This window comes from Drosophila subobscura, chromosome J (assembly GCF_008121235.1).
Source record: "Drosophila subobscura isolate 14011-0131.10 chromosome J, UCBerk_Dsub_1.0, whole genome shotgun sequence".
Taxonomy (NCBI): Eukaryota; Metazoa; Arthropoda; class Insecta; order Diptera; family Drosophilidae; genus Drosophila; species Drosophila subobscura.
The window spans coordinates 21904137-21928350 of NC_048532.1; the positions used below are offsets into that span (position 1 = coordinate 21904137).

General features: G+C 44.4%; 5 protein-coding genes across 6 annotated transcripts; 1 reads left to right on the forward strand and 4 right to left on the reverse strand.

The window, feature by feature from the left end:
• Positions 1 to 300: 300 nt before the first annotated feature.
• On the reverse strand, positions 301 to 19401 carry LOC117893497 (prostaglandin D2 receptor). Of its 2 annotated transcripts, XM_034800133.1 has the most exons (6): positions 19391 to 19401; positions 3831 to 4205; positions 1568 to 1784; positions 1312 to 1504; positions 887 to 1251; positions 301 to 822 (listed from the first exon to the last, which is right to left on the reverse strand). In XM_034800133.1, the coding sequence occupies exons 2-6, from the start codon at positions 4055 to 4057 to the stop codon at positions 550 to 552; spliced, it is 1275 nt and encodes a 424-aa protein (XP_034656024.1). In that variant the 5' UTR covers positions 4058 to 4205; positions 19391 to 19401; the 3' UTR covers positions 301 to 549. The 2 variants fall into 2 exon arrangements, with proteins under 2 accessions (XP_034656024.1, XP_034656023.1); XM_034800132.1 differs by lacking the exon at positions 19391 to 19401 and having other exon boundaries at positions 3831 to 4528.
• LOC117893492 (integral membrane protein GPR155) lies at positions 7692 to 16456 on the reverse strand. Its single transcript, XM_034800126.1, has 13 exons — positions 15739 to 16456; positions 11919 to 12208; positions 11720 to 11859; positions 11328 to 11659; positions 11102 to 11267; positions 10803 to 11042; positions 10553 to 10744; positions 10336 to 10489; positions 9450 to 9542; positions 9029 to 9386; positions 8586 to 8960; positions 8399 to 8524; positions 7692 to 8293 (listed from the first exon to the last, which is right to left on the reverse strand). Exons 1-13 carry the CDS (start codon positions 15921 to 15923, stop codon positions 8092 to 8094), a joined length of 2853 nt encoding a protein of 950 aa, XP_034656017.1. The 5' UTR covers positions 15924 to 16456; the 3' UTR covers positions 7692 to 8091.
• Positions 18685 to 19447, reverse strand: LOC117893502 (larval cuticle protein LCP-17-like). Its single transcript, XM_034800140.1, has 2 exons — positions 19289 to 19447; positions 18685 to 19211 (listed from the first exon to the last, which is right to left on the reverse strand). Exons 1-2 carry the CDS (start codon positions 19298 to 19300, stop codon positions 18765 to 18767), a joined length of 459 nt encoding a protein of 152 aa, XP_034656031.1. The 5' UTR covers positions 19301 to 19447; the 3' UTR covers positions 18685 to 18764.
• A 2410-nt stretch (positions 19448 to 21857) lies between these two features.
• Positions 21858 to 23582, forward strand: LOC117893495 (mitochondrial inner membrane protein OXA1L). The gene is made up of 3 exons (XM_034800131.1): positions 21858 to 21997; positions 22132 to 23206; positions 23266 to 23582. Exons 1-3 carry the CDS (start codon positions 21911 to 21913, stop codon positions 23442 to 23444), a joined length of 1341 nt encoding a protein of 446 aa, XP_034656022.1. The 5' UTR covers positions 21858 to 21910; the 3' UTR covers positions 23445 to 23582.
• LOC117893501 (MIP18 family protein galla-2) lies at positions 23548 to 24210 on the reverse strand. Its single transcript, XM_034800139.1, has 2 exons — positions 24031 to 24210; positions 23548 to 23963 (listed from the first exon to the last, which is right to left on the reverse strand). Exons 1-2 carry the CDS (start codon positions 24149 to 24151, stop codon positions 23614 to 23616), a joined length of 471 nt encoding a protein of 156 aa, XP_034656030.1. The 5' UTR covers positions 24152 to 24210; the 3' UTR covers positions 23548 to 23613.
• Between the last annotated feature and the right edge of the window lie 4 nt (positions 24211 to 24214).

The following is a 24214-nucleotide window of genomic DNA, read 5'->3' on the forward strand; positions in this document are numbered from 1 at the left end:
ACTCTACAATGCATCAAACACACAATCCAAGAAACCATTCAAAATATGTAATCATATAAATTTTAAAATAAACAAAAAGAAAACAAACGTAATTGTAAAGTAAAAACACTCGATTTGTATATTGCTTGGAATTATTGAATGATTTGTTGTAAAATTTAAAGGATTCAAAACTCTTCCATCAATTGTTTCTAACTTGTATACAGAAAGGCTTAGGGTATACATTTGTAAGAGAATTAATGTTGGACTGCACCCAAATGATCCATGTAGCAATTCTGTTCGCTGTATTCCATTCGAAAGATATATACAATAGACACTTTATTATACAAATGCAGATACATAATTACACATATTTATGTACATATTGTTGTTCAAATCGCTTTTCGATTCTTAGATTATGTGATGAGAGTGAGAAGCCTTGATATGGTAATACTCGTTCAGCTTACACGACTAGAAAAGGGATCCTTAGAGAGTGGTGTACACACAAACAGAACCTACGTTTTAAGTTAAAGTTAAGTACTTCGGTGCAGGGAAAGCGTTGGTTGTGGAATCTCAATTAAAGTTACAGTCGAGAGTATTCGCTTCGGTCATTGTGGTGCGCATCCGACTCTGATCGCTCTGGGAGCGACGCAGTCCGCCCTGCCGCCAGCCGCTGCGCCAGCGCTTGATGCAGCTCAGCAGGGACCAGTTGATGGACTTGGAGCGACTTAGCACATAGATATACGGATCCGATGTGAAGTGCAGCGCCGTGAGGACATCCGCAATGAGAAAGAAAACGTTTTTCTTGTCAACTCGATCCGGTGCAATGGCCAAGGGTATGGCAATCTATGGAGAAGAAATGGATTGAGTTTTAATTACTGAAAACTAAACAGGGCTGAGAACCACCCACCATCTGTGGCATCCAGCAGATGACGAATGAGATGCTGAGAAACGCCATCAGCTTGGCAAACTTGATCTCCACTGGCGAGGATTCTGTGCCTGCCATCGTTACGCTGACGCTGTGCTGAAACTGCCGCGATGACTGCCTGTGGGGTGCACTGTGGTGGCTGGCGCCGCTGCCAGTGCTGTACTGTGTCTGGTAGAGAGTGGTACCGCTGCTGCTCTCCGGGTCGATGCTCTGCACACTGGCCTTGTCGCGACCCACCAAGTCGTAGTGCATGTGCCGCTTGGCCGTTCGGCTCTTACCAATCACGCAGAGCAGGGTGTGCGCCACGAACAGGTTGCAGGTCACGATCACGATGCACAGAAGGGTGCCTAAACGAGGAGACTCCATTAGCAAAGGTTTAGCCAGACAGGATTAAGATGTTGCATTACCAAAGACCATAAATACCACGGCGTAGGCCTTGTTCCAGAAGCCTTCTGCATCTCGGTAGCGTATGCACTTCATCCTATCCGGGTTCGACTCGTCCATGTAGGCACCAAAACCCACAAAGGGCAAGAACGTGATGATCAAGGCCGCAATCACAATGCTATTGATGCTCTTCCGGATCAGCTCATAGGTGATGTGCTATGGCAGGAAAGTGACTGGTTTAAAATGGATCTAGTAGCACAGAAAGATAATCTATCCAACCTTGTGGTAGATGAAGGGCCGGGCCAGCGCCATCCAACGTTCAGCGGCCATTACGGCTGCAATGCATCCAGAGCTGAGGCCAAAGAAGCGCCACACCACATGCCCCACACAGTCCAGCCGCATGTCCGAGTGATCCCCCTCCTTGTACATGTTATATTTGAGCAACGAAGTGGTCAGCATACCCAGCAGCGCCACCAGATTGTTGGTGGCCAGGCAGCTGTAATAGTCAGATTTTTCGTGTTAGATTAAAGATAGTCAAAGACCTGTTTCATATCCAATTAATTACCACTTTGATAAGACGGAAACCTTTCAAGCTCTGCCACATATGGGAGCTGTACAACCAAGCGCAAACCGTTTTGGTTGCAACAGACGTGACGAGAGTCTTAAACCGCGCTCAATGGGTTCCCCAGCAGAGGGAAATGTATAATCAGACAATTCACTTTGCATTAAATAACAATAAATTACGAACAATAACCATTATAGAGGAAATTTGAAGTAGCAAAAAGTGCCACCGAGAGGGATACTTAAAAGAACGTCGTGTGTTAAGATCGCTTTTGAGATATTATTGCTGCTCTCTTAACCAATAAAAGTATATTATATTTGATCGAAATGACAGGAAGGAAGCACTTCAAAACCATAAATATAAATTACTAAATGGAGATTAGACAGTTCCAGAGTATAGTGTGCCCTTGAAGGGAACTTACCTATCATAACTTAGCACCTCTTCGCATTCACAACAAAGTTTTCATTCATATTCCCAAGTCAACATTCTCACATCTTTATCTTATCACGTACCTGGAATAGTCCCTAACAGCTTACACTTTATTTTAGGATCGTAAAAGCTATCATTTGTGGACAATTTTCTTTGTTTATTTTGAGTTGTGACATGGAAAAATCATCTGTCTGTCACAGAGCTAATAATAAATAGTGCATTCCCATTAATAGAACAAATATTTAAGGGGAGGGTTTACAATGCAAAGGCACGGCTAATTGTTAGGCATAGGCATGCCTCCTCTTCCATGCGAGTGTAGAGTCTTATATACTTACAGTATGTACAGGTACATACACTAAATGTACCAATAAAACTATTAAATATAGAGATTTATGGTGTGTGTGCTGTAAAAGTTTCAGTGGCATCGGCTGAACGGATCTGTTCATTAGAGGGCGTGAATTGACTTTGACTATGCGAAAATGTTCAAAATTTTCAATTTCCAAATGAGAAATGCGAAATGATTTTGGCGAAACTGCAATGGGCACAATCATTGTTTACTTGTGTGTGTGATGTAACGTGAGGCGATGTACTCCGAGGGAGGGGGAAAACCATACCCCAGCGGCTGATGTCATTGGGATTGGTTCTGATTTGCCGACGCAGCTCAAGTGTCAATCACTGGGCGCGTTCCATCAATCAAATTAAAGATCAAAGGGCTTAAGCGAAAGGAGCCCTCAAGTGCAGAGGTTTCCTCTGGAGTGGAATTTGTTTTATTGCTGTCAAAAGCAATTTACGCATATTACGCATACGCACTGCTGTGCCAGCGAAAATTCAAACTGAAAGAGGAAACGAAGGAGTGGCGTGTTCAGTGAATCTGGCCGGGTGGTCGCCTTATGCTGATAAATGAGCAATAAATTGGGATAAATTTCAAGGATTTTTTGTGTGAAATTGAACGGAATTTGAAACTGCAAAAACAAGCCGCGAGTTTCCATTTATGTGGCCCCATTCCATATCCTAGCTAATCTTTAGCAACATGCTCCTTAAATGCTTTTCAAATACATATGTATGTCGAAACAGACTCCAACGTGGAAAATCCACAGAAACACGTGGCTAGCAAATGGACAAATTCCCGTCAGTGATAAGATACGCAATTGATCCGAGCAGAGCTAACATATTCTAATAGAAAAATCCAGCAAAACAATTCCGAATATGTAAATCGGTGCCCGCATAGGCAATAGTCGCACTAGTCGGAGCCGCAAGAGTCAGAGCACGGGTTGAATAAACTCACACCACAGCCATGAACTGGCCGCAAACAGTGGCAAACATAAAGCTAATAGATTTACTGCATACACTGAGAGAAACAGCAACAAATAAGTGTCAGAAATATACCAAAAAAAAGGCAATCGAAGGACGCAAAGAGGGGAATGATTTCTGATTAATATCCAGTAACACCCCAAAGATGTTTGGAAAACACTTATGAAATCAGAAAACATTCCACTAATTTTGATTTTTAGGTGGCAGTAATTTACTTGGCCAGTGTAAAAATGCACTTACCGCAACATGAGCGTGTATTTGCTGTTCTTGTTGTGCTTTTTGCGCGCCAAAATAACCAGAGCCAGCGAATTTCCAAACACTCCCAGACCCATGACAATGAGGCTGAAGATCAAACGGTTCCGATTCGCATAGAGAGCCCTTGCCGGCGGCGTTGCAGCGGTGGTGCTTTGACTGTCGATCAGCAGCAGGTCCAGCAGCGGAGTGGTGTTTGATGTCTCCCCTGCCATTGTGATTATCTCCGTGTTTGTTTTTGTCTTCGGCTGTTCGTTTGATAATTGCACTTGATTGCAATTCAGGTGAAAATGTGTCTTGCCACAGAGTTGAGCCGCAAATTAAATATTTTCACAAATGAGCCTGCCACAACACACACACACACTCGCACACACAGCTGGAAACTCGTTTCGATAGCCAAAATGGAACTAAATTAAACTTTTTAGCTAAAACACTGCTTCATTAGAGATTGGCATAGAGAGTCTGTCTGTCTGTCTGGCCTGTCACCGCGCGACACTTGGCCAAAATGCGTTTGATTAGCAGTCCGATCGGTCCACTGCCCGCCTCGATCCTAAATCCAAATATGTGTGCTATTCCGATTCCCACTTCGATTCCGTGGTTCCGAGTGCGTCTGCAGTCAGCCAGGCGTCGAATTAGAATGACTGTCCCGCAAAGCACTCGGCTCTGCCTCTGCCACTGCCACCGCCAACTGACACTGCTGCCGGCTGCTGCTGCTGCTGCTGTTGGTTGGCTCTGCCAAAAGCTGTATAGCTGCTGGATAGATGGGTGGGTGGGTGCTGGATAAGGTTCCTCCATCGTATGCTGCTGCTTCGTCCACTCAACAGTTGGCAAACACTCGGCTCTGGATCGGATCCCATCGCATCGGCTGTGCCCGTGCGGGGCTCGTGCTTGGCGTTGCTCGGGCTGGCGCTCTGTGTGGCCCACCCCTCGGACACCCCACTGACAGCGGGAGCCACCCCATCGAAATGCACAGCTCGTGCCAGCGTCTATGGACGTGTGTGTACGGTCAAAATAGCAAGTCAAATTTTATTGCTTTACGCGTGTACCCTACAGCACTCCCAAGCGTCATACTGGCACTCTCATCATCGCTTACATAATCGGAGCATTATCAGACCCACTCCGTGTGAATCACTGCATCGAAATCGGATGACAAGCTTGCTAGTGATGAAATATGGAATTTCCTTCTTAACGTATGATGCCACAGAAAAGAATTTGCTTGTAGAAGTAATTATGATTAAGAGAGCCTTTGAGATTTCCCTTTAACAGAAATGAAAGAGAAAGTTCCAATAGTTAAATGACTCAAAATTCCTATCGATGGTCAATGAGTAGTTCAGTTCCCAGCTTTAAAAAAGAAAGAGCATTCAAGTTGCGGTCTGCTTGAATGAATTATTTGCCCTGCCGCAAAAATTAACAATTAAGATTTTTTCGATTTGTAATTTCTCGTGTAGTTTTGAAGCGAACTTTATGCATTTCGGTGGCGCAAGTAATCCAATAAAAACAGCTAAATCGAAGTAATAATTCAAACTGCGAGAATTAAATTGTGTAATGTTCGATTTAAGATCAAAGTCTCCACCCGCATACTATTCGCAGTTTTATCGCGAAATTATCCATGCATCGAACCGAGGCGGAAGCCCCAAATCGTCATGTGGCCAATGTCAAGATCCATTTTGGGAGGGGTAAAATGTGGCGCCGTATGCGCAAATGGAAACTTAATGCTGCATCGACTGGGAAGGGGCAGAGCCTCTGAATGGCGGTTTTCCGGGTCATCTAGGGAGAGAGAGATGGAATTAATGAGTCTACGGGGTGTAGGATGCTGACGTCGTCCTGCCGGCAAATTGTTACTCCACATTCCTCCATCCATCCTGCTGGACGTCATGCTGCTGGGACTATATTTAGTTAATTTCGGGCAACAGGCAACATAAAAACCGCAATGTTTTCCCTGAATTTTGTATGCCTTGATGTTCTCGTTATCCTTAGCTACGAATTTGTTTGGTGTCTCTATTAATTGTGAGGCTCGAAATTGGATGCCGGGGGCGACAGCAGCCCATATATTTTGTACCCTCCTGCGGCCCACGATTTGGGTGCCGTTGAGACAAATAACAATTGCTTTTTGGTCGTGTCGGCTCAAGGGTTGACTGACCTCAGACCCCCAGGAGACAGAGACTGAGCTCTGTGCGTTTTGCCAAAATTAAATTAATAAATAATAACGTACTATTTGTAGGACTGAGGCATAAAGCGGCTGATTAATGGGTCAGAATTCTGTGTGTGGCACACTTGAGGGCGGAGGTATGAGGTCATGGATGATTCCCCTGATTCTGGGTATTCGCCCTGCAAACCTTCTAATACCTTTCGAGTGGGTGTCTGTGTTTGTGTCGGATATATAGCTTTCGAGCAGCGACTTAAGTGACAGTTCTATTGATTCTACGTGTTTAATTTTTCAATAAAGATAAGGTCATGTCATGAGGAGAGCAACATAAATATAACTTGTACATATAGTATATGAGTTCTGTAAATGTTTGCCGTGATAGTCATTAACAGAAAATCATAAAATAAACAAAAGATATGGCACACGATTCATCAGCGAATATGAAGTGCTCCTTCGAGCTTAAATTTGGTGCCTCCATGTGCCAGACATCCCTCTGTTGATAAAGGCCAATCTTAATGAGTCATTAGTTGCGAAGTTGCTGCAATTAGAACATGCAATTGATGATAAATGTACATACGTAATACTTCTTCCATTGAGAAGCCATAGCCGAAACGACTTCCAGGGCGGGCTAGCCAGACAGCCAGACAGCCAGGCCTTGTGGCTTGATTGGGTTCACATGGTTTCATTGCACATAACTGCAGGTTGTCCAGATAATGCTTCCCCAATTAATGATTAGAATTGCAACTGGGGAGGATACTTGCCGCGAACCCCTACTGAGTCACAGCTGCACTGAGCGAAGACTCTAGTGTTGTGGCCTTGCCTTTATTTGTTTAACAATTTATTTCCAGACATAGATAAAGGGAATATAGGAGAGAAAGCAAAAAGAAAACAGGTAGAGCTGTCGAAGAAGAGTTCGAAACTCTGAATAAATCAGATCATTGCATGCTCTGTGTTCGGTGCAGTGATTGTTGGTGAGTAAGCTTTAGCCTAGGTCGTGGTTGTGGCTAGAGTCTCCCAGAGTTCCCGTTCAAAGTTCCAGATTCAATAAGAACTGCGTTCTGCCATTACTTTGCATGACAAACAGACAAGAACTCTGCCAATTGTATAAAGAAATCTGTCCCAGAGAAGACTAGAGATTTCTCTCCTCTGCGAGTGTTTTATGGGAGGCAGGCGCATACCAAAAAATTGCCTCTGTGTATCGTCCATAGAATATTAAGTTGGGTTAACAATTAATAGAGCTGCCGCGGCGTCCGGAATTGACAGCCAGACAGACAGAAAAGATTCGATTGAAATTTCCAACACGCAGACGCAAATTGTGCGACGCGTGCAAGACCAAAATCCGAACAAAAATGGCAAAACCTAAAGACAAACAAAAACAAAAATCGGAAAAAACAACCACCGAAATCCCAAAGGAATACAATGCAAATTAAGATTTAAATCGAAGTCGAAATTGAATGCGACACAAATGCATGGTAAATGTTTTGTTCTTGCGCCTCACGCCTCGAGGCGTTTATATATTTAATCATGGGTTGGGTGTACACTATACTACAGGTACGCGCATACATATTTAGATAGGTACATATGTGTATAATAATATTATATATATTGTATATTAGATTCGTTTATAGCTTTGGTTAACATCCACAAACGCTTTATGCACAGTTTTCTCTTGTTTGTGACAAGGATATCGTAATCGTTGTTTATCTTTTTCTTGGGTTTAGTTTAGGAAACTTTCTTCTCTTTTTGAAATACTTTCTCCTTCGTTACGGTATTCGGTATTCTATATTGCACTATAGAGACTATATATAGCTCGAGCTGGGTGTACCCAAGGCGACTACTTAGTGAATAAACATTAAAAAAAATATAAACTTGGACAATTATAAACATTTCACTAGCTCTTCCTCGCGTATCACCTTCTCTCTCTCTCTCTCTGTCACATACCCACCCACACACACTAGGCTGTGATGTGTGTGGGTAGGCGTGTGTGTGTGCGAGGCGCATACAATCACAGCAGACAAAAATTACCTACAAAACATATAGTAAACTAAACAAAAATCGAACTAAATTTGGCGTAGTTGCTTCATCTTTTTGTGGCTTTGCCTTTTAGATGCGACTGCAGAAGTTGTATAGCAGCAGCTTGTCCTCGAAATGATAGACATTGTTGATGTGTCGCAGCACCCGACCATCGACCAGATGCCGGGCATAGTGCACCGCCTCCATGCGGTCCTTGGAGAGGCCCACCTCGATGAGCCAGCTGACAAATTCGCTGCCATAGAACACCTTGCGATAGACACGAATGCGCCACCTGTGGAAAAACACAAACACGCAAGAATAGTTAGTAAATGTTCAACGTAAGAAACAAAATCTGTCTGGCAAAAATATGGTATAAATCGTGCCACCAAAAACCCACCTTCTGTCCTTGGCAATGTCCTTCTTGCAGTTCTCCAAATGATGATTGCGAAACTGTTCGCAAATGTGCTTCGTTTCGGGACGAACATTTGACCAGTGCGGCAGGCTGACAATATTCGCTCCGTACCTGTTTGTCGAGTAAAATCAAATGAAAAGCTATTCCAAAAGCTTACCATATTGAAACTCACCATAACTTCCTCCAGAGCTTGACTACTGGCATGAGTAGCTCTCCCATGTCTGTTATGAACACGGCCAAGACAATCAGACCCTGACCGAAATTAAGAAAAGCGTCGAGGAAACTCAGCTCCAGATAGATGCCCGACATGCCCTCCATCACCAATGTCCAAATGGACACGGCCAGGCCGACGAACATGGAGCACAGCAAAATAATCAGCAGTACGGTGTGCTTCAGTGTCTGATGCTCGTCCAAGTCGCTTGTGTGCTCCAGCGGCTCTAGTCCTCGTCGTGTCTGGTCCTCATAGCGTTCGATAATCGTCTGACAGCTTTGACGCGAGGTGCTGGGGCCGCAGTTGAACGAACTGCTGCACATGTGATTGCGTGTTCTGCAAGGAGAGCAAATTTATAAGTACTGCGCATTGGGAATATATGAATTGAATATCATTTAACGTACGCTTCGGTTGTTGCCGGCTCAGTTTCAATTTTGTCTAGATCTTTCGGATTAACAGCATTGCTACGCTGGCGACTGCGGCTCAAAAGATCCTCAATGTCCACCACCACAGTGCTGGTTGTTGTTGGTGTAGTAACGACACTGGAACCTCCCGAACAGCAATTACCATTGCCCGAGCCACAGCCTCCACCTCCACCGCCACCGCCTCTGCTGGCTGGCATTCCCGCGGCTGTTGGTATCATTTCATCATCGTCCGACGAGGACGAATAAGAAGCGGTACGCGCGCTCTGCCTTAGCGAGGAAAGATCTGTGTGGCTCAGCAAATTGGTTGTGGACACGGTTGAATGCAAGTCGGACGTTTCTGTGGGAAAGAGTAAAGCCATTAATGTTGTGCCATTTGTGCGTGTGATAACGAACAGCTTACCTGACTCTGGATTCGACAGCTCACGTGAATACGTCATGAACTTCTCGTAGCGTTTCTTGTACCGCTGATGCAGCACCAGGCAACCCACAGTAACTGCAAAAAGGTAAAACCAAATGTCAGTTTATACAATTTACACACAAAGATTAAAAAAATATCCCTCAACTGTTCCATCAGATTGAAAACTTTACATGCATCATATTTTGGTAACAATTGCCCGACTTCTATCCTATGGCCAAGGAAATATAACTTATTCCAACGACCAATGACGGGAGGGCATCGAAACATATGCGACACCAAATGAAACTTCCACCCCATTAGAGCTGAGCAAAACATTTATAAACACTGAGTGAAATCAGGCACAACACTTGCTGGACGATGCATTTTTCGTATGTGAGTGAAATAATTATTATCACAAGTATTCGTAATTCGTATCATAACTGTACGTACTCGAATTCTTTCACTTTATTCACATTTTTCATCATTATTTTCAATATTTGCGTATCTTTTTCATTGCAATTTTTCATCATTGCAATGCAAAATTACGATAAACACCGTCTTGGCGGTGGGTAACCAATGTGACAGGCAGTATGTCGTATATTTCGATGAAAAATGAATCCTTGATGGCCAATTATTGGATATTTCACACACAAACCATAGATACACCATCCAGATACTTTATCACTTTGATCTTTTCACTCTTGTATTTTCAATATTTCGCCCAGCGCTTACACGGAGGGTGGAATACAACTTATCGGTTGTCGTACAGCCCGAATACACTCCCTGGAAGAAGGCCAAGACAGATTGCTATTAACTTATCAATGTATATAGTTTTATCATCATGTTGTTGGGGAGGGGAAGCACTCTGAAAGTGTCTATAAGGACTGACCAATAAAACACATGACCAGCATAAACACAGAGATGGCTGCCTGAGCATTTCCATACTGAAAGCTGGGATGATGCTTCTCTCCAGACGTCACATTCGAATCGAAGGCCACCAGCAGACCCGAAATAATGGCAGGCACACCCCAGGCGAAGACCAACTGAAGTAAAAGTAAGACAATGATTAATAAATAGCAATGGGATAACTTCAACGAATTGCTTACCATATAGGGCCACATTTTGAGCACAAAGCAAAGGCTGCGGCACTGCAGAAAGAGCAGGGATATGGCCAACAGCGCTGTCCACAGGCGAGTGCTGTAGGTGCCAATGTTGAACAAGAAGAACTGCAGATACAAGGGCCAACGATTCACATGCTCCATCTTTGACCACAGTATAACCCCAATGCAGCACATGAGCTATAGAGAAAGTACATTAATAACAGATTCACGAAGAGCAGAAGCTATGATTTCTCACCTGTGACAACACCAGACAAAAGGTAATCCGCTGTGGCATGCGCTTAAAGCGCTTCGTGACAATGAACAGGGCCAGCATGCAACAGCAGGCAGCTGCCCCGGCAATGCTAATGTCAAACGAGAAGGCGTCCAGCTCGTGCAGATAATCCAAAGGCTTTAGATTCGTCAGCGATATCATCTTGGCCGATATGAACATGAGAGGCGCCGAGATGAATGTGCAAAAGACCATGCTGCGAGCAACCTACGAGCACCAAGGGTAAATAAAATGGTTCACAGATGAATGTTTGTCTTATGCCTTACCAATTCCACTTCCATGTTGTACTGCGTGGCAATGACAAAGGCACCCGGGGCAGCGGGAAAGGTTCCATAGAGAAAACCGAAAGTGCTTAGCTCAGTGGTGTCATTGAAGTTCTCTCCCACCTGCATGATGTTCACCGTCTGACGGATGACCAAAGGAAGAACCAATCTATAAGCAGAGAAGATTTCAATTAATATCGGAACATTTAGCATGGCAAACACAACTCACATCTTGACTAGAATGAGGACGCCTGGGAGTAGAAATCCAATGCTCTTTTTCTCGGTTCCCCTGCCACCCACAATCTTCAGGCCGAGCAGGAACAGAGCTGTGGCCGAGAAGCTCTGTCCGAGAGTGCGCAGCGTGCTGGAGACAACTTCGGGCAGGCCATGGGGGAATAGAAAGCCACCAGCCACACCCAGCAGAGTCATCAACAGCAGCGGATTGAAGAACAGAGCCACAATTGTGTTAAACACCAGTATTGTACGATCGCCCAGGCATCTATTCCGCTTGACCATTTGTTCGGCTGGACAGGTTTCCGGACACAGCGGGGGATTGCGTGTCTGCAAAGGCCAAAGGATTAGGATGAACTGAAGAGAGAGATGCTAGACTCTAGAACTCACCGCCTCCTCCTTGTTTTTGATTATCTTGGAGATCTCCATGAGCACCAAGCCAATGGGATTGAGTATGGCCAGCGAAATGGGTGCCATCAAATACAGATACGCAGCATATTCCGGATGCACATCCTTGTACAGAGCCATAACTAGGGGAAACAAATGGAATCAGTCAGGGAAGACACTTCGAGCGATGAATGAAACTCACCTATGGGATAGCCAATGGCAAAGTCATTGCTCTGCGTACAGAAAATTGCCATTAAACCGCCGCGGGCATAGTTGAGGGGCCTCGCCACCAGCAGTGAAATTATCAGCACCGAAAAGAAGACAATCGCCTTGGACACGAGCATGGCCAGGAGAAAGCTCCAGTCGACGGCGTGCCAATCGAGTTCCACCAGCGACAGGAAGATGAGCGAGGGCAAGGCAAAGGTGCCCACAAAGGTGCCCAGTCCTTTGGTTTCCGCATTGCTGATGATCTTGAAGCGACCGGCAATGTAACTGCAATCAAACCAAAGGAGAACACTGTTAATCAATTTGTTGAATGGCTTGTAAAGGCGTGTCTGGCCACGCCCTTCTCCCGAGGCAGTTGTTGAACAAGTCCCCCCCCTAGCCGGAAAGGCGGAAACTCTTGATGCATATATTTTGTTTTTAAATTTATATTTATATAAAGCAATCCCCAGAGCCGCCACACGTGATCCGGCTGATAAACCAGTTTCGATTTCGGCGACGTCTGGTCTCTTGGCTAACAAACGATTTGTAAACGTTTTCAGGTAAAAATCTGGATTTCTGTCACATCACAATAAACTTCCCCTGAGCGCTCGACATCTGTCTGTCTGGTCAAACTGGAGTATGGGATGTACTTCCCCCAATGCGGCCTCTCCACGGTGCATGACTCAATGCAAATTTACTGCAGTTCCACACAGCTTGCTTGCTTTTATGTCTGCTGGGAAGAACCGAATGAATTTATTTGTCTCTGAAAGATGCTGCCAGAGATTTCTTTCATTAAAGCGACCTCCGCATGAGCTCCTCGATGTGTCATACATTTTTGGCATTCTTTGAAATTCCAGAAATACTCGCGACAATTGTGTTTTTCCACTATCTGCTACAGAGTGTAAACATTGCTGATAAGAAAGTGTGCCTGGCAAAGGTGAAGCTTAAATGTTTCAAAGTGTACTCTAGATTCCATTAAAGTTCAATTTCAGCGAGGGATTTCTCACTTAAAAACAAAACAGATGTTCTCGAACAACCCAATTCCTCACCTGATATTAAATTTACAAAACAGAAACAGAACCTTTAGGTCTGGGGAGCACAACAAAAACACAAATAAAGGAAAACAGCATTTCCTTATTTACCCATATATATATCTAGACAGCGCGCTACAAGTGTTTTCAAGTCTTGCTTTTGGGGTCTGTCAGACACTGCTGATACTCTGGCAGCTTCCATTATTTCTAGGATCGACTGCTCGGCTTGGCTGTAGAGAACTGACTGTCCTGTAAACTACCAATACCTGAGCTAAATATAGGGCTACGATCTTACTACCTGAATCAAAAAGTATTTTCTGCACAGTCTTGCAGTTGTTCCAAAAACTAAGGGATTAGCAACAGAAAAACCTATTAAGTGGACAAAGTTTTATGGCAGCAATCACCATAAGTACGTGCTGTACCTCAGTCACAGTTTTGAAGAGGTGCGAAAAGATATTACCTCGCATGAAATTCAGAAATTCGCGACCTGTTAGTCAACTCTCTAGAAACCAGCAGCCTCCCTTCCCCGCGCCACACTATTAAGAGAAGAAACAGCTGCGTGTGCTTGTAGATTAGAATTGCACTTACCCCCTGCCAAACACATCGCATTATTATATACTGTATTCCGCATATGCAAGCTTAAGTGGCAGCAGCTCTGGGCTGGGGTGGGAAGTATATTCCGGTAATTACTAACTAAGCTTATCAGCTGTCTGTAACCCGAACGGACTGTAAGTCTGGAAAGGAAATCCATCAATTCCACACGGGGAAAGCCAATTAACAACAAATGAATCAAAATACGAACTCAAAATTCTACTATATAAAAGGGTAAAGTGTAATATCAACCTGATAGTGGTCGTGAAATAAATTTCAATTGCATTACGAGCGATAAAAAATAAAAATAAACTGGAATTGATGCGCTTGTTTTTTGAGTGTCACACAGTAGCGTACGTGGAATTTGTGGAGAGATCTGTGACACTTTAAACAGATGCTGGAAGTAGTACAGATTGTGTCCCGTAATCGCTGTGCAACTACAGGGCATCTGTACAGTCGGGAGGCTGAAACAGCTGAAACCTTTTTCGGTTCTGAAACTGGGCAGATGGCAATGTTTGCCCCGAACAGAACTGTTGAGTAATAAAACATATTACCGAACGGAACGGAACGGAAACCCCTACCTGGAGGAGTGCACTGCGAAGCAGAAGCGATATCTATTCTATAATTATTTGATTGAACAGTAGGAATGCACTTGAATGAATGTCTACGCTGGGGGTGTAGCATGCATATCGCCAGTAATTGGCAGTCAAATAAGCAATAGCCACTTGCATAATCTAAATAAGTACAACACAATAGATACGATATTATATAGATATTGCCTCAGGTGGCAGTGGCTACTGCCTGTTGCCTGCTGCCTGCTGCACCGTTTGGCAAGGTCATTTTTGTAATTGTTTTGTTGACTCTCTCGTGTTGGTTATTTGTCGTGTTTTTTCTCGCACTCTCCAAGCGTTTTTACTTTCGATTATTGTTTAAAAGCCAATTAGTTTTCGGCTCAGATGCATAAATCAAGATACAACAACAAGACAGACCCCCCCGTGGGCGATTTGCATAGGCTGTTCCCACAGCAAGTGAGCGTAATTTCATTTGTGCCGTCCACTTTGGTAATAGCTTCATGGCAGTTTCCCCGGAAAATTGCCACCACAAATGGTTGGCACGTTGCGAAATTGGTTCAGATTTATGTGTTCATTTTTTGGGATTGTTGTACAGTGGGAAGTAATGCAAAAATCTACAAATGTCTTATATCCTATCTCTACCTCGGTGACTCAACGAAAAATCCGTAATAAAGAAAAACCCTACTGACGTATTTGCTTTTTGCAATAAATCAGAAATTCCACAAAGAACAGGCAGCATAAATTACAAGAAAATCAAGACAATAAACACGGGGGTACAGTACAGTGCGTTGCAAAGCTATAAAAGCCGGTAATGGGGCAGAAAAACCTGACTAAGGGTAAATTTGCAAGAGCCATCCGCCATTTACTTCAACCCTTTTCGTTGGGTAGGTATAGAAACCAGTATGCAGCTGCCTTGGTTACGAAGGGATACACTCATCTCATCGCCTTTCAAATTCAATATCTTCTCCATAGAAACGACAGCTGCATAAACATCTCCAATAGTTAGACAAACAAACGAACCAATTCCACAGAACAGTCATAAGCTGCATTTCAGTTTTCTGGCCAAATAATTGTTGAATATGCAAAACTGTGCAGATCTCATAATCCCAAAAAATAGTATAAACATTCAAGGAACAATATAAACTCATTTAACTGATTGTTCGACCATTTTTTGCTTGTGTGTCTGGAGTTTATTTGAAATAACAAACGAATCGAATTGGATCATGAGACAGCACTTTGGCAGACGATTATTAAATACGAGTGGGCACTCGATATGCGCGGACAGAGGGGCCACAAATCAGCAAATCAGAGAAATTGAATGAGGAGGGGACAGAATGGACACTGAATGGAGAACTTTCCTTTGCGGCACGTACGCTCTGATAAGGTGAGAATAGCGTCACGGTGCCACTGCGTGGGATGCGTGTGTGGGGATGGGCAACTATCTAAATGAACTTTGAGACCCCATATCAGCTGGCGAGAGTTTAAAGTAAAGGTCAGCCACCCACCCGCACTCCCAGCCGTACCCTGAACTTGCAGACAATGCAATGTCAGCTGGAATATTGATTTTGTAATCTTATCATCTGCCCACGCGTACAGTTTACTCTCATGAGACTGCTCTACTAACCCGCAGATGATGATGCCAAAGCACTGAACCAATGCCGGATAGAAATTGTTCATGGATACGCCGCCATCGTCGACGCGTGGCGTGGCATTGGCCCTGGCCGTCGTGGCGACGGCCTCCATGAAAGCTGCCGCCTCTGTGGTGTCGGCCACAATACTGTCCTTTGCGTAGTACATAGAGCTATCCATGGCGACTATTTAGCTAATGTACACTCTACTATATTTTCAGGTACTCTGGGGCATGAGATGCGCGTCACTGGAACGTCATGGTGCACCACCCGTTGAAGAGTTTTTTCTGCAGCTGACGCCGCTGTGACGTCAAAAAGGCGGGCGCTAGGGCACGCGCGACAAGCAGCTGCTTTAATATTGAATTTTTCGCAAAACCAATCTCGAGCAGTCTGTTTTGATTTATCCTCAAACCCAGAGCACAGATGCTCTATTATTTAATTGGCTTCTTTTACGCAGTTCTTGGCGTGCCAAATTGTTGTTGTTTTATATTTTTAGCACTCGTTTTCATGTTCAAACATGTTCAACTTGCGACGCCGACGAGGACGCTACTCTCGATTTCATCTGTTCGGGCGGTTAATTTTACGTGGGTTCATCTTAATCGCGCGACACACTGCCCACGCCACACGGTGTTAACTATTTGCTGTTCGTTTTATTATTAAATTAACTAAATTAGCTCAAAAAGAGCCCGCGATGCGATTTGTATGGAAGTTGGAATTAGTGTGGCCGCTGATTAGCGTTGTCAAAAATATATCAAAGCATCAACATCGATATTTTTCAAAATAAAAATATATCGTGATATTTCTTTTGCCCAAATATCAATTTATTGATATTTTCTTGTGATATTTTTAGATATTTTAAGTTTGGTAACCTAGCGAAATGTAAAATTCAAAATATAAAGAATAAATTACAGATATACCGACTGAGTATACAAGTTTGGAAGCGTCTCACACGTCCCTATTCGTTTAGCTCTAGAAACTGGAAAGGACTATATAAACGAAGAAAAGTTGAATAGATCAAATTAAAAACACAGAAAAGTGGAATAAGGATTAAAGATGTTATAAACATTTGTAAGGTTTCGTTACGCTACGCGCGTAATTTAATTTCAGCAAATACATACAAGTAAAAAAATATCAAATATATCGATATTTTTGCAGTGAAATATTTTACATCATTTTGATATTTTTTAAATATTTGACAACCCTGCCGCTGATACCCCAAAATATTCCGCACATATACTGTAAAACTGTAAATATTACAGTTATAAAGACTCGCTTTGATTGGATTGTATACATATATCTAAAGGCTTAAGCAAATAAGTTGAGTTCAGTGGAACCGCTCATTTATTAATCAACTATACCATCTTCCCTTCAGAAATATACCGAAATATTGTATTTTATTTACAAAATATACCGTAAATATACCGAGCCAAAAAAGGGAAGGTCCCACCTTCAACCACGGAAAAGGACTGAAGTTTAATATACATTAGAAACAGCCACCCCAACACCACAAGCGTGAGCTCCCAGCGACTTCAAGAATACTTCTGATAGCTTTTAATCAAAGATTATTCTGATATGCTATGTAAAGCGATTCACTGATAAGGTAAGGTTAAGACTAACTCTGGCAGCTGCTCTCGTTTTACCTATTCTCTGTGTTTTTCAGAAAATCCTAAATCGCTTTCGACATCATCTAGCTGGAAAACTGCGACTGTACTAGGATCACTTGTACTAGGATCAGGACTAGAAGATCTCCATCGAATTGGCCGATTTCCAATCTGAGATTGAGACCGAGTCCAATTAGCATACATTACCATTACCTTTACATAACATAACATACTCAAACATACATAGATATGTATGTACATACATTTATAATGCATAAGTATCCCTTTTGTAAAAATATGTAACTATTAAATTGTCTATCAAATTAAAAGAGTAGCATACTTTCGGGATGCTGCGATTGTAATATCAAAATTTTAGAGTATCTTTTGGGGGCCGTCAAAGTTGCAAAAAGTGCGGCATAATTTCAGGCTGAAAATAGCACATTTACAAAAATGCGTAAAACAGCTATATCCTGCCGTCCTTGAGGTCCTTGATGGATTCTTAGGATAGAGGAGAGTCCCCCGCTCCTGAGGAGGCGGGGCATGTCCTGATCCGACAGCAAACAGCCGAGTTATGGCGTTGTTTAGAATATATCTAAAAAATATCCTTAGATGGCATTATCCTTTATGTCCTTGCTTCCGAAAGGATTCGTGACATTGTTCCGATTATGAGGACGTGTGGCACGTCCTGATCCGACAGGAAACAGCCGATCTATGGCGTTGTATAGATTACATTTAAAAACATCCTTAAAATGGCATTATCCTTAATGTCCTTGCATCCGAAGTGATTGCATACAGTCCGGGACATTGTCCCGATCACGAGGAGGTGCGTCATGTCCTGATCGGCCTTAAAATAAAGGATAAAACAACAAAACAAGACGGTCCTGTTGTTGTACAAGAAAAGTTGTTTTTGTTATTGTACAACAATAAAGTTTTTGTTGTAGTTTGCACAGTGGCGCCCCCGCGATCACGACGGCCAAATCTGGAACTACAATAACGTAGTTCGAGAATTGCCCGCTGAGAGTTGGGGCGCCACTGTGAACAAAACAAAGAACTTGAAAATGCTTCGCTCAAATGTACAATTTTCAGACCGAGTACCAGGCCAACAGAAATCAGCAGAAAGTAGCTGGTTTTCATTTTTGTTACTGTGTCAAGAGCTGGATGCTATGAAACGGCAGTTAATTTTTCAAAAGCAAAGTAACTAAATTGCACAAAATACTGTAGCATACTTTTAGTTACTTTTCTTTTGAAAAAATTAAATTATTAAATTTTAACGTTGTTTTTAAAAGTAATCCCCATAGCGCTCCATAAAGGACCCCAATAACTGCAAGGATATGAGTCTGATTTTCTCCTCAATAACATTTATTCATTTAAAAAGTGTAATAAAGCTTTTTTAGACATTAGCAAATGACTGTCGTCGCTGCTTAACCGTAGACGCGCTTGTTCTGCACGCGAGCTGGGCTGCGGTACTGCTGCTGCTGCACCTGCTGGTACTGCACCTGCTGGTACTGCTGCTGGGGCTCCTGGTACTGAGGGTGGGTGCGGATGTACTCGAGGGACTTCAGGATGGCAGCTGGGATTGGTGGAGGAGTGGGCAGGAGCTCGCCCTGGGGCTGGAAACCGTTCTCATCGGCCAGATAGGAGATCTGGACCAGCTGTCCCTCCGGCGAGTAGTACGAGTATCCACCCGACGCCTGGTGGCCTCCGAGTCCAGACTCCTGGGCGGCGATGCCGTTGCTGGTCTCGTACTGGTACTGGTACTGACCCTCGGGCTGGATGTCAGCGCTGTTCTTCACCACATATGCGGTGGCATCGGTGTTGTAGGAAGCGGCGGCATAGGCGCAGGCCAGAACGGCGGAGGCGACGAGCATCTGTTTCGGATGGAATAGGGAATAGGAGCAGTCAGTTAGCTGATCTCTGGCCAATCCCAAATATCCTGTGTACTTACGTAGCGGAACATCTTGGCAGAAGTGAGGAGGAGTTCGTTTGTCTGGGACGGTGAGACAACTCGGAATGATGTCTCTGTCGCCAATTGCAAATGTTTTTATACGAAACACAAGACTGATTCCAAATTCTCAGTCGACTGAAACTCGATCCACCCAAACAACTTTTACGCCGGACTGCAGGAAACACACATCTAAATAACAATAAGCCAAGCCACGCCAAGCCAAGCCAAAATGTTTTTGGCCAAACTGGAGCATCGGCGGCTTGTCTTCCAATGTCTTCCAATTTCCATCCCATGCTGCGAGAGTAGAGTGTGACGTCTGCGTGTGGGTTGGGGCTCTGCAAAGAGCAAAAGTTAAAAGTATCTCCACATGCGGCAATGTCAATGTCGCCGCTTAGCCTAGGTCTGGTCCGGGTCTAGTCTGAAAACCTACCCGGCACACCCAAAAAGACACACTTAATTAAATGCATTTGAAATAGCATGTAGCTAGCTTACGGTACGCAGAGTCCCAATACTATTTAGCATAATTTATGGTTCCACTTTTGGCCTGGTCCGCCCAAAGGCTAAGCTTTACTTTTCCAGTTCGCCTTTTACGATGCTTCTTCGCCTGGTCCCTCGATCGATACGTTGCCAAGTGCCACACGAAGCTTTGCTCCCAATGCACACACACACATGATACGTATGTGCGAGAGGCGCTGAAATGTGTGCGTTTAACAAATTGGTCCATAAAACTGAGTTAATACTTAATTAATTGTCAAAATAAGATATCAAACAGGATTTACCCGTTGTGCGCTTGCCAGCCAACGCCTTATCCGCCTTATCTATGAACACAAAATGTCTCGCGCCTCTTGCGGCACCTTTAATGCTATATTTTATGTCTGATCGAGCGCTTCTAGCGCGGGGTCTTAAGAAGGTTTCTTTCTTATGTGTCTCTTTTTCGTTTGCCAGCAACTTTCATTCCACTGTGCTGATGGTTGGTGTGATGTGCGAACCACATAAATCAACATAGGGGGTCCAAGTTTAACCTTGAAGAAGTCTGGTCTGGCTCTTGAGAACACGAAAGTCATAAAATTGAACTTTATGGCATGTACGGAAAGTGAAATCATCGAACTGCTCGATGAGCGATAATAATTATGCCACTGATCCATTGATTTAATGGCCTTTAAGGAATCCGTTTTAGATGCAACAAAAAATCCTTATTAATTCCCTTTTTTCTTTAAAAGGGTATCCAACAGTTCTGTTTGCATTCACAATTCAGCTGTATGATGAATGTACGTTAGGGCTTCATTAATTAATTCCATTTTATGTTGGCTACCTCATAAAAAAGCCAAAAAGTGACGGGCACCTGTCTACCCATCACTTTTCCCCAGCTGCATTGGCACTTAAATTCAACCTTCAACGCTTTGGAAATGCGGGAAACCTTTAAATAAACTATTGGAAAATATAGAGATGGATTAAAAGCATTTCCACATAAAATCAGTCCTTAAAAGGTGATGCCTGTTTCGGTGTCATGCGTTTGGCATTTGACTTTAGTGGCTACTTAGTGGCGATTATCTTCTTTGTATTCCATTTGATATACAATAAAAAGATGCATCTACCGAGCACGCGGCAACAGCAATACTAAATATTTAACTCTAAGTCAATAAACTAGTTTCTAAGTGATATAATATTTGGCAGTTTGACTTTGCATTTGTTGTTTCCCCCTTTTCTTTAATAAACAAATTAGTTGTGCACGTCGAAGCGCGTCAATGGTTTTGGCGGCTATTAATAATCCACACACCGATTCTGGGGTCGAGACCAATTCGCATTTTGAACACCTATAATCTCTCAGGTTTCAGCAATATGCAGATGAGGGCGTACCAATGAGGCGAGACTTATAATTTATTTTCCCAAGCCAATCACAATATAATGTTGATCGGTATTTATAATGAGAAATGGACACAGTGGGAACACAAGTAAACCAGAACGAATTGCCCATACACTGACGGCCTAAGCTTGGCTACTTTCAAGCCAATCGAGTGAGACCTGAGCCATGGGTGAGGGTATCGAATTGAATGAATATTAATTCATTAGTTTGACTGAAACTGAAGCATTTCAGTGACATAATTTTGTATGCCAAATATGTCGCATTGACTTTTGACATTTCCCTCTGTCTCTTCTCCTGACTGAATGGCCAGCAGGAACCCGTTGGCCTTCCGGGATGTCTGTCAGTCGTAAAATTAGCAAATTTGTATATGGCCAGCGAAAGCAAATCGTAAATTGCTGTGCTAATTGATTCAATTTTCAAAACTAGATCAGACCATTTTGTTCATTCACACTCAAAACTCATATTTTAAGTCGGCTCAACGAATTTAAATTAAAAGCTTTGACAGCGGAGACGTAAGTAAGATTCAGATTAAAAATTTCAAACTTACCGCCAAAGAAGCAACTGCAACATGGTCAGCAGGTGGCGCGGAATCCAAAGAAGCAACGGCAACATAGCCACTAGGTGGCGCGATATATCGCCAACAGCTGTCTGATTTTGCTTTTGCCATTCGCCCTGGTGTTTACATTCTCCATCTCTTTTCCGCAGGCCCTGCGCAGCAAAACGAAGCAAAACAGAAATTAGCAATTTCCTAAATTAAAATGCTGGTAAACAGGATGCAGCTTTGGCGGGCAACAAATGCGGCTGCAGCATTCAATATGTCCGCAGCCCGCTTGACCACAACACAGGTAAGTGCCGTGCCACCAGCCGGTGCACAGATTGGAGTTCTCTATGACATAACCTGCAAACGCGGTAACTTGTTATGAATTGAAATGATGGACCCACCCGCACTGGTAATCATGAAATATATATATCCCCACAGCACAACTCACCCGTAAACAGGAGAGGCATGCACCTGGCCAGCTGCAGGATTTGGAGCGCCCAGCTGTCGCGACACTCGATGCTGGTTCCCCCACAAAAGCTCGTGCCTCCAGCGCTGATGGGCGCCAGTGCTGTGCGCTTTGCCAGCACCGGCGCCGAGGGCCTGCCGGAATCGGTGTCCGCCAAGGAGCTGGTCGATCTGCCCGATATTCCAGCGGCACCGACACCGCCCGCATTTTCCCTGGAGGATTTGTCCACAAATGTGGCGGAGACGGTGAATGCTGCTGGAGAGGCAACGTTCGCGTCGATCGGTCTGGGAGGCTGGACGCCCGTGGGTGTCGTACAAAACTGCATGGAGTTCCTGCACTGCACCTGGGATCTGCCCTGGTGGGGTGCCATCGCCATCGGAACACTTGTGGTGCGCACAATCATCTTTCCGCTGGTGATTCTCGCCCAACGAAACTCTGCGAAGATGAACAACAACATGCCGCAGATGCAGTTGCTGCAGCTCAAGATGACGGAGGCCAGGCAGTCGGGCAACGCCATTGAGTCGGCCCGCTACGCCCAGGAGATGATGATCTTCATGCGGGATAAGGGCGTCAATCCGCTGAAGAACATGATTGTGCCACTGGCCCAGGCGCCGCTCTTCATATCCTTCTTCATGGGTCTGCGTCAGATGGCCAATACACCCGTGGACTCCATGAGGGATGGCGGGCTCTTTTGGTTCCAGGATCTGACCCTCGCCGATCCCCTCTATATACTGCCTTTGATCACCAGTGCGACGCTCTACCTGACCATCGAGATTGGCACAGATAGCGCCCGCCTGTCCGCCGCCAACATGAACACGATGAAGTACGTGCTGCGCGCCCTGCCCCTCGTCATCTTCCCCTTCACAATGAACTTCCCGGCGGCCATTCTAACGTACTGGGCATGCAGCAACTTCATCTCACTGGGACAGGTCGCCGTGCTGCGTATTCCGGCAGTGCGGGAATACTTCAAGATCGAGAAGATGCTGACGCATGCGCCCAGTGCGCTGCCTGCGAAGAAGAAGGGATTCGTTGGAGGCATGAAAGAGTGTAAGTTGGAAAATACAACACAAACAAAGACCCATTCTAATCTTTGAACTCTCTTTCAGCCTGGGACAACATGAAGATCACTAAGGAGATCGAGGAGCGACAGCGTCTGGATGAAATCCGCTTCGCCAAGGCTGGCAAGGGGCCGCTGGTGAAGACATTCAAGCACGATCCCACCAAGGCAAAGCCCCTGCCCACCGTGGAGCCGCACATGCGGTTAAAGGGACCGCCCAAGGAATAACCCGATGATGGTCCATGGAGTACAGCGTCATCCGCCAGTCGCCCCGCAACGCTGTGTTTTGTTAACGTTTACCATTTAGCCGATAGTTCATGACCCCAGAAAGTTTTGCTGCTAAAATATAATTTGTATTACCTTAAACCACATGGAACAGCTACGCACGGTTGCTTATTTAACCTCTGGCCGAGATGCACTGATTGATAACCTCGGCTAGATGCTTATTCTCCAGCGCAGCGGCCACACGCTCCTTGTCCGCCAGCTGCTTGTTGACCGCCTGCTCCGAGGCATGGGTCCCGGGCGTAATCTCCACGGTAACCTTGAAGCGGGGCGGCAGGGAGCGCAGCAGCTTCACGCGTATGGACAGACCGATAAGCGTGGCCATGGAACAGTGCGGGATGGTGGGCGTGAAGTTGATGAAAACAGAATTCTGCTTGTTGCTGATGCGGATGAGCCCCTCCTGCACCACATGCAGCTCCTCCAGGGTGAGCGGGTGCTCCGGGTCAGTGATGTTGCGAATGAGATCTACAAAAACAGCAGCATTATATATAACACACATTCTTAATCGGAATTCCCACGGCCCCAAACTCACCAAAAATCTCACGCTTGTCGAAGGGATCTGCCACGTTTTCATCCTCCTCATTGGCCGTCGTCACACGTTCCTTAATCTTGTCGTAGACATTGGGATTGATATTCTCTATTTCTGTTGGCATTTTGCTTTGTTTATGGGGCTTAAAAACAATTAATGTTAATTACAATGTGTGCCAGTGTGACCG

Bases quoted from the DNA above. Each gene is read 5' to 3' on its own strand.
- LOC117893501 (XM_034800139.1), bottom strand. From the start codon at position 24,151: ATGCCAACAGAAATAGAGAATATCAATCCCAATGTCTACGACAAGATT. The intron at 23,964-24,030 runs GTGAGTTTGGGG...CTGTTTTTGTAG, and splicing joins CGACAAGCGTGAGATTTTTG to ATCTCATTCGCAACATCACT.
- LOC117893492 (XM_034800126.1), bottom strand. From the start codon at position 15,923: ATGGATAGCTCTATGTACTACGCAAAGGACAGTATTGTGGCCGACACC. The intron at 8,525-8,585 runs GTGAGTTTCAAT...CTCGACAAACAG, and splicing joins AAGCTCTGGAGGAAGTTATG to GTACGGAGCGAATATTGTCA. The intron at 8,294-8,398 runs GTGGGTTTTTGG...GTTTTTCCACAG, and splicing joins GACATTGCCAAGGACAGAAG to GTGGCGCATTCGTGTCTATC.
- LOC117893497 (XM_034800133.1), bottom strand. From the start codon at position 4,057: ATGGCAGGGGAGACATCAAACACCACTCCGCTGCTGGACCTGCTGCTG. The intron at 1,505-1,567 runs GTTGGATAGATT...TTCCTGCCATAG, and splicing joins GGCCCTTCATCTACCACAAG to CACATCACCTATGAGCTGAT. The intron at 823-886 runs GTGGGTGGTTCT...TCTTCTCCATAG, and splicing joins TCTGCTGGATGCCACAGATG to ATTGCCATACCCTTGGCCAT.
- LOC117893495 (XM_034800131.1), top strand. From the start codon at position 21,911: ATGCTGGTAAACAGGATGCAGCTTTGGCGGGCAACAAATGCGGCTGCA. The intron at 21,998-22,131 runs GTAAGTGCCGTG...ATATCCCCACAG, and splicing joins CCCGCTTGACCACAACACAG to CACAACTCACCCGTAAACAG. The intron at 23,207-23,265 runs GTAAGTTGGAAA...ACTCTCTTTCAG, and splicing joins CGTTGGAGGCATGAAAGAGT to CCTGGGACAACATGAAGATC.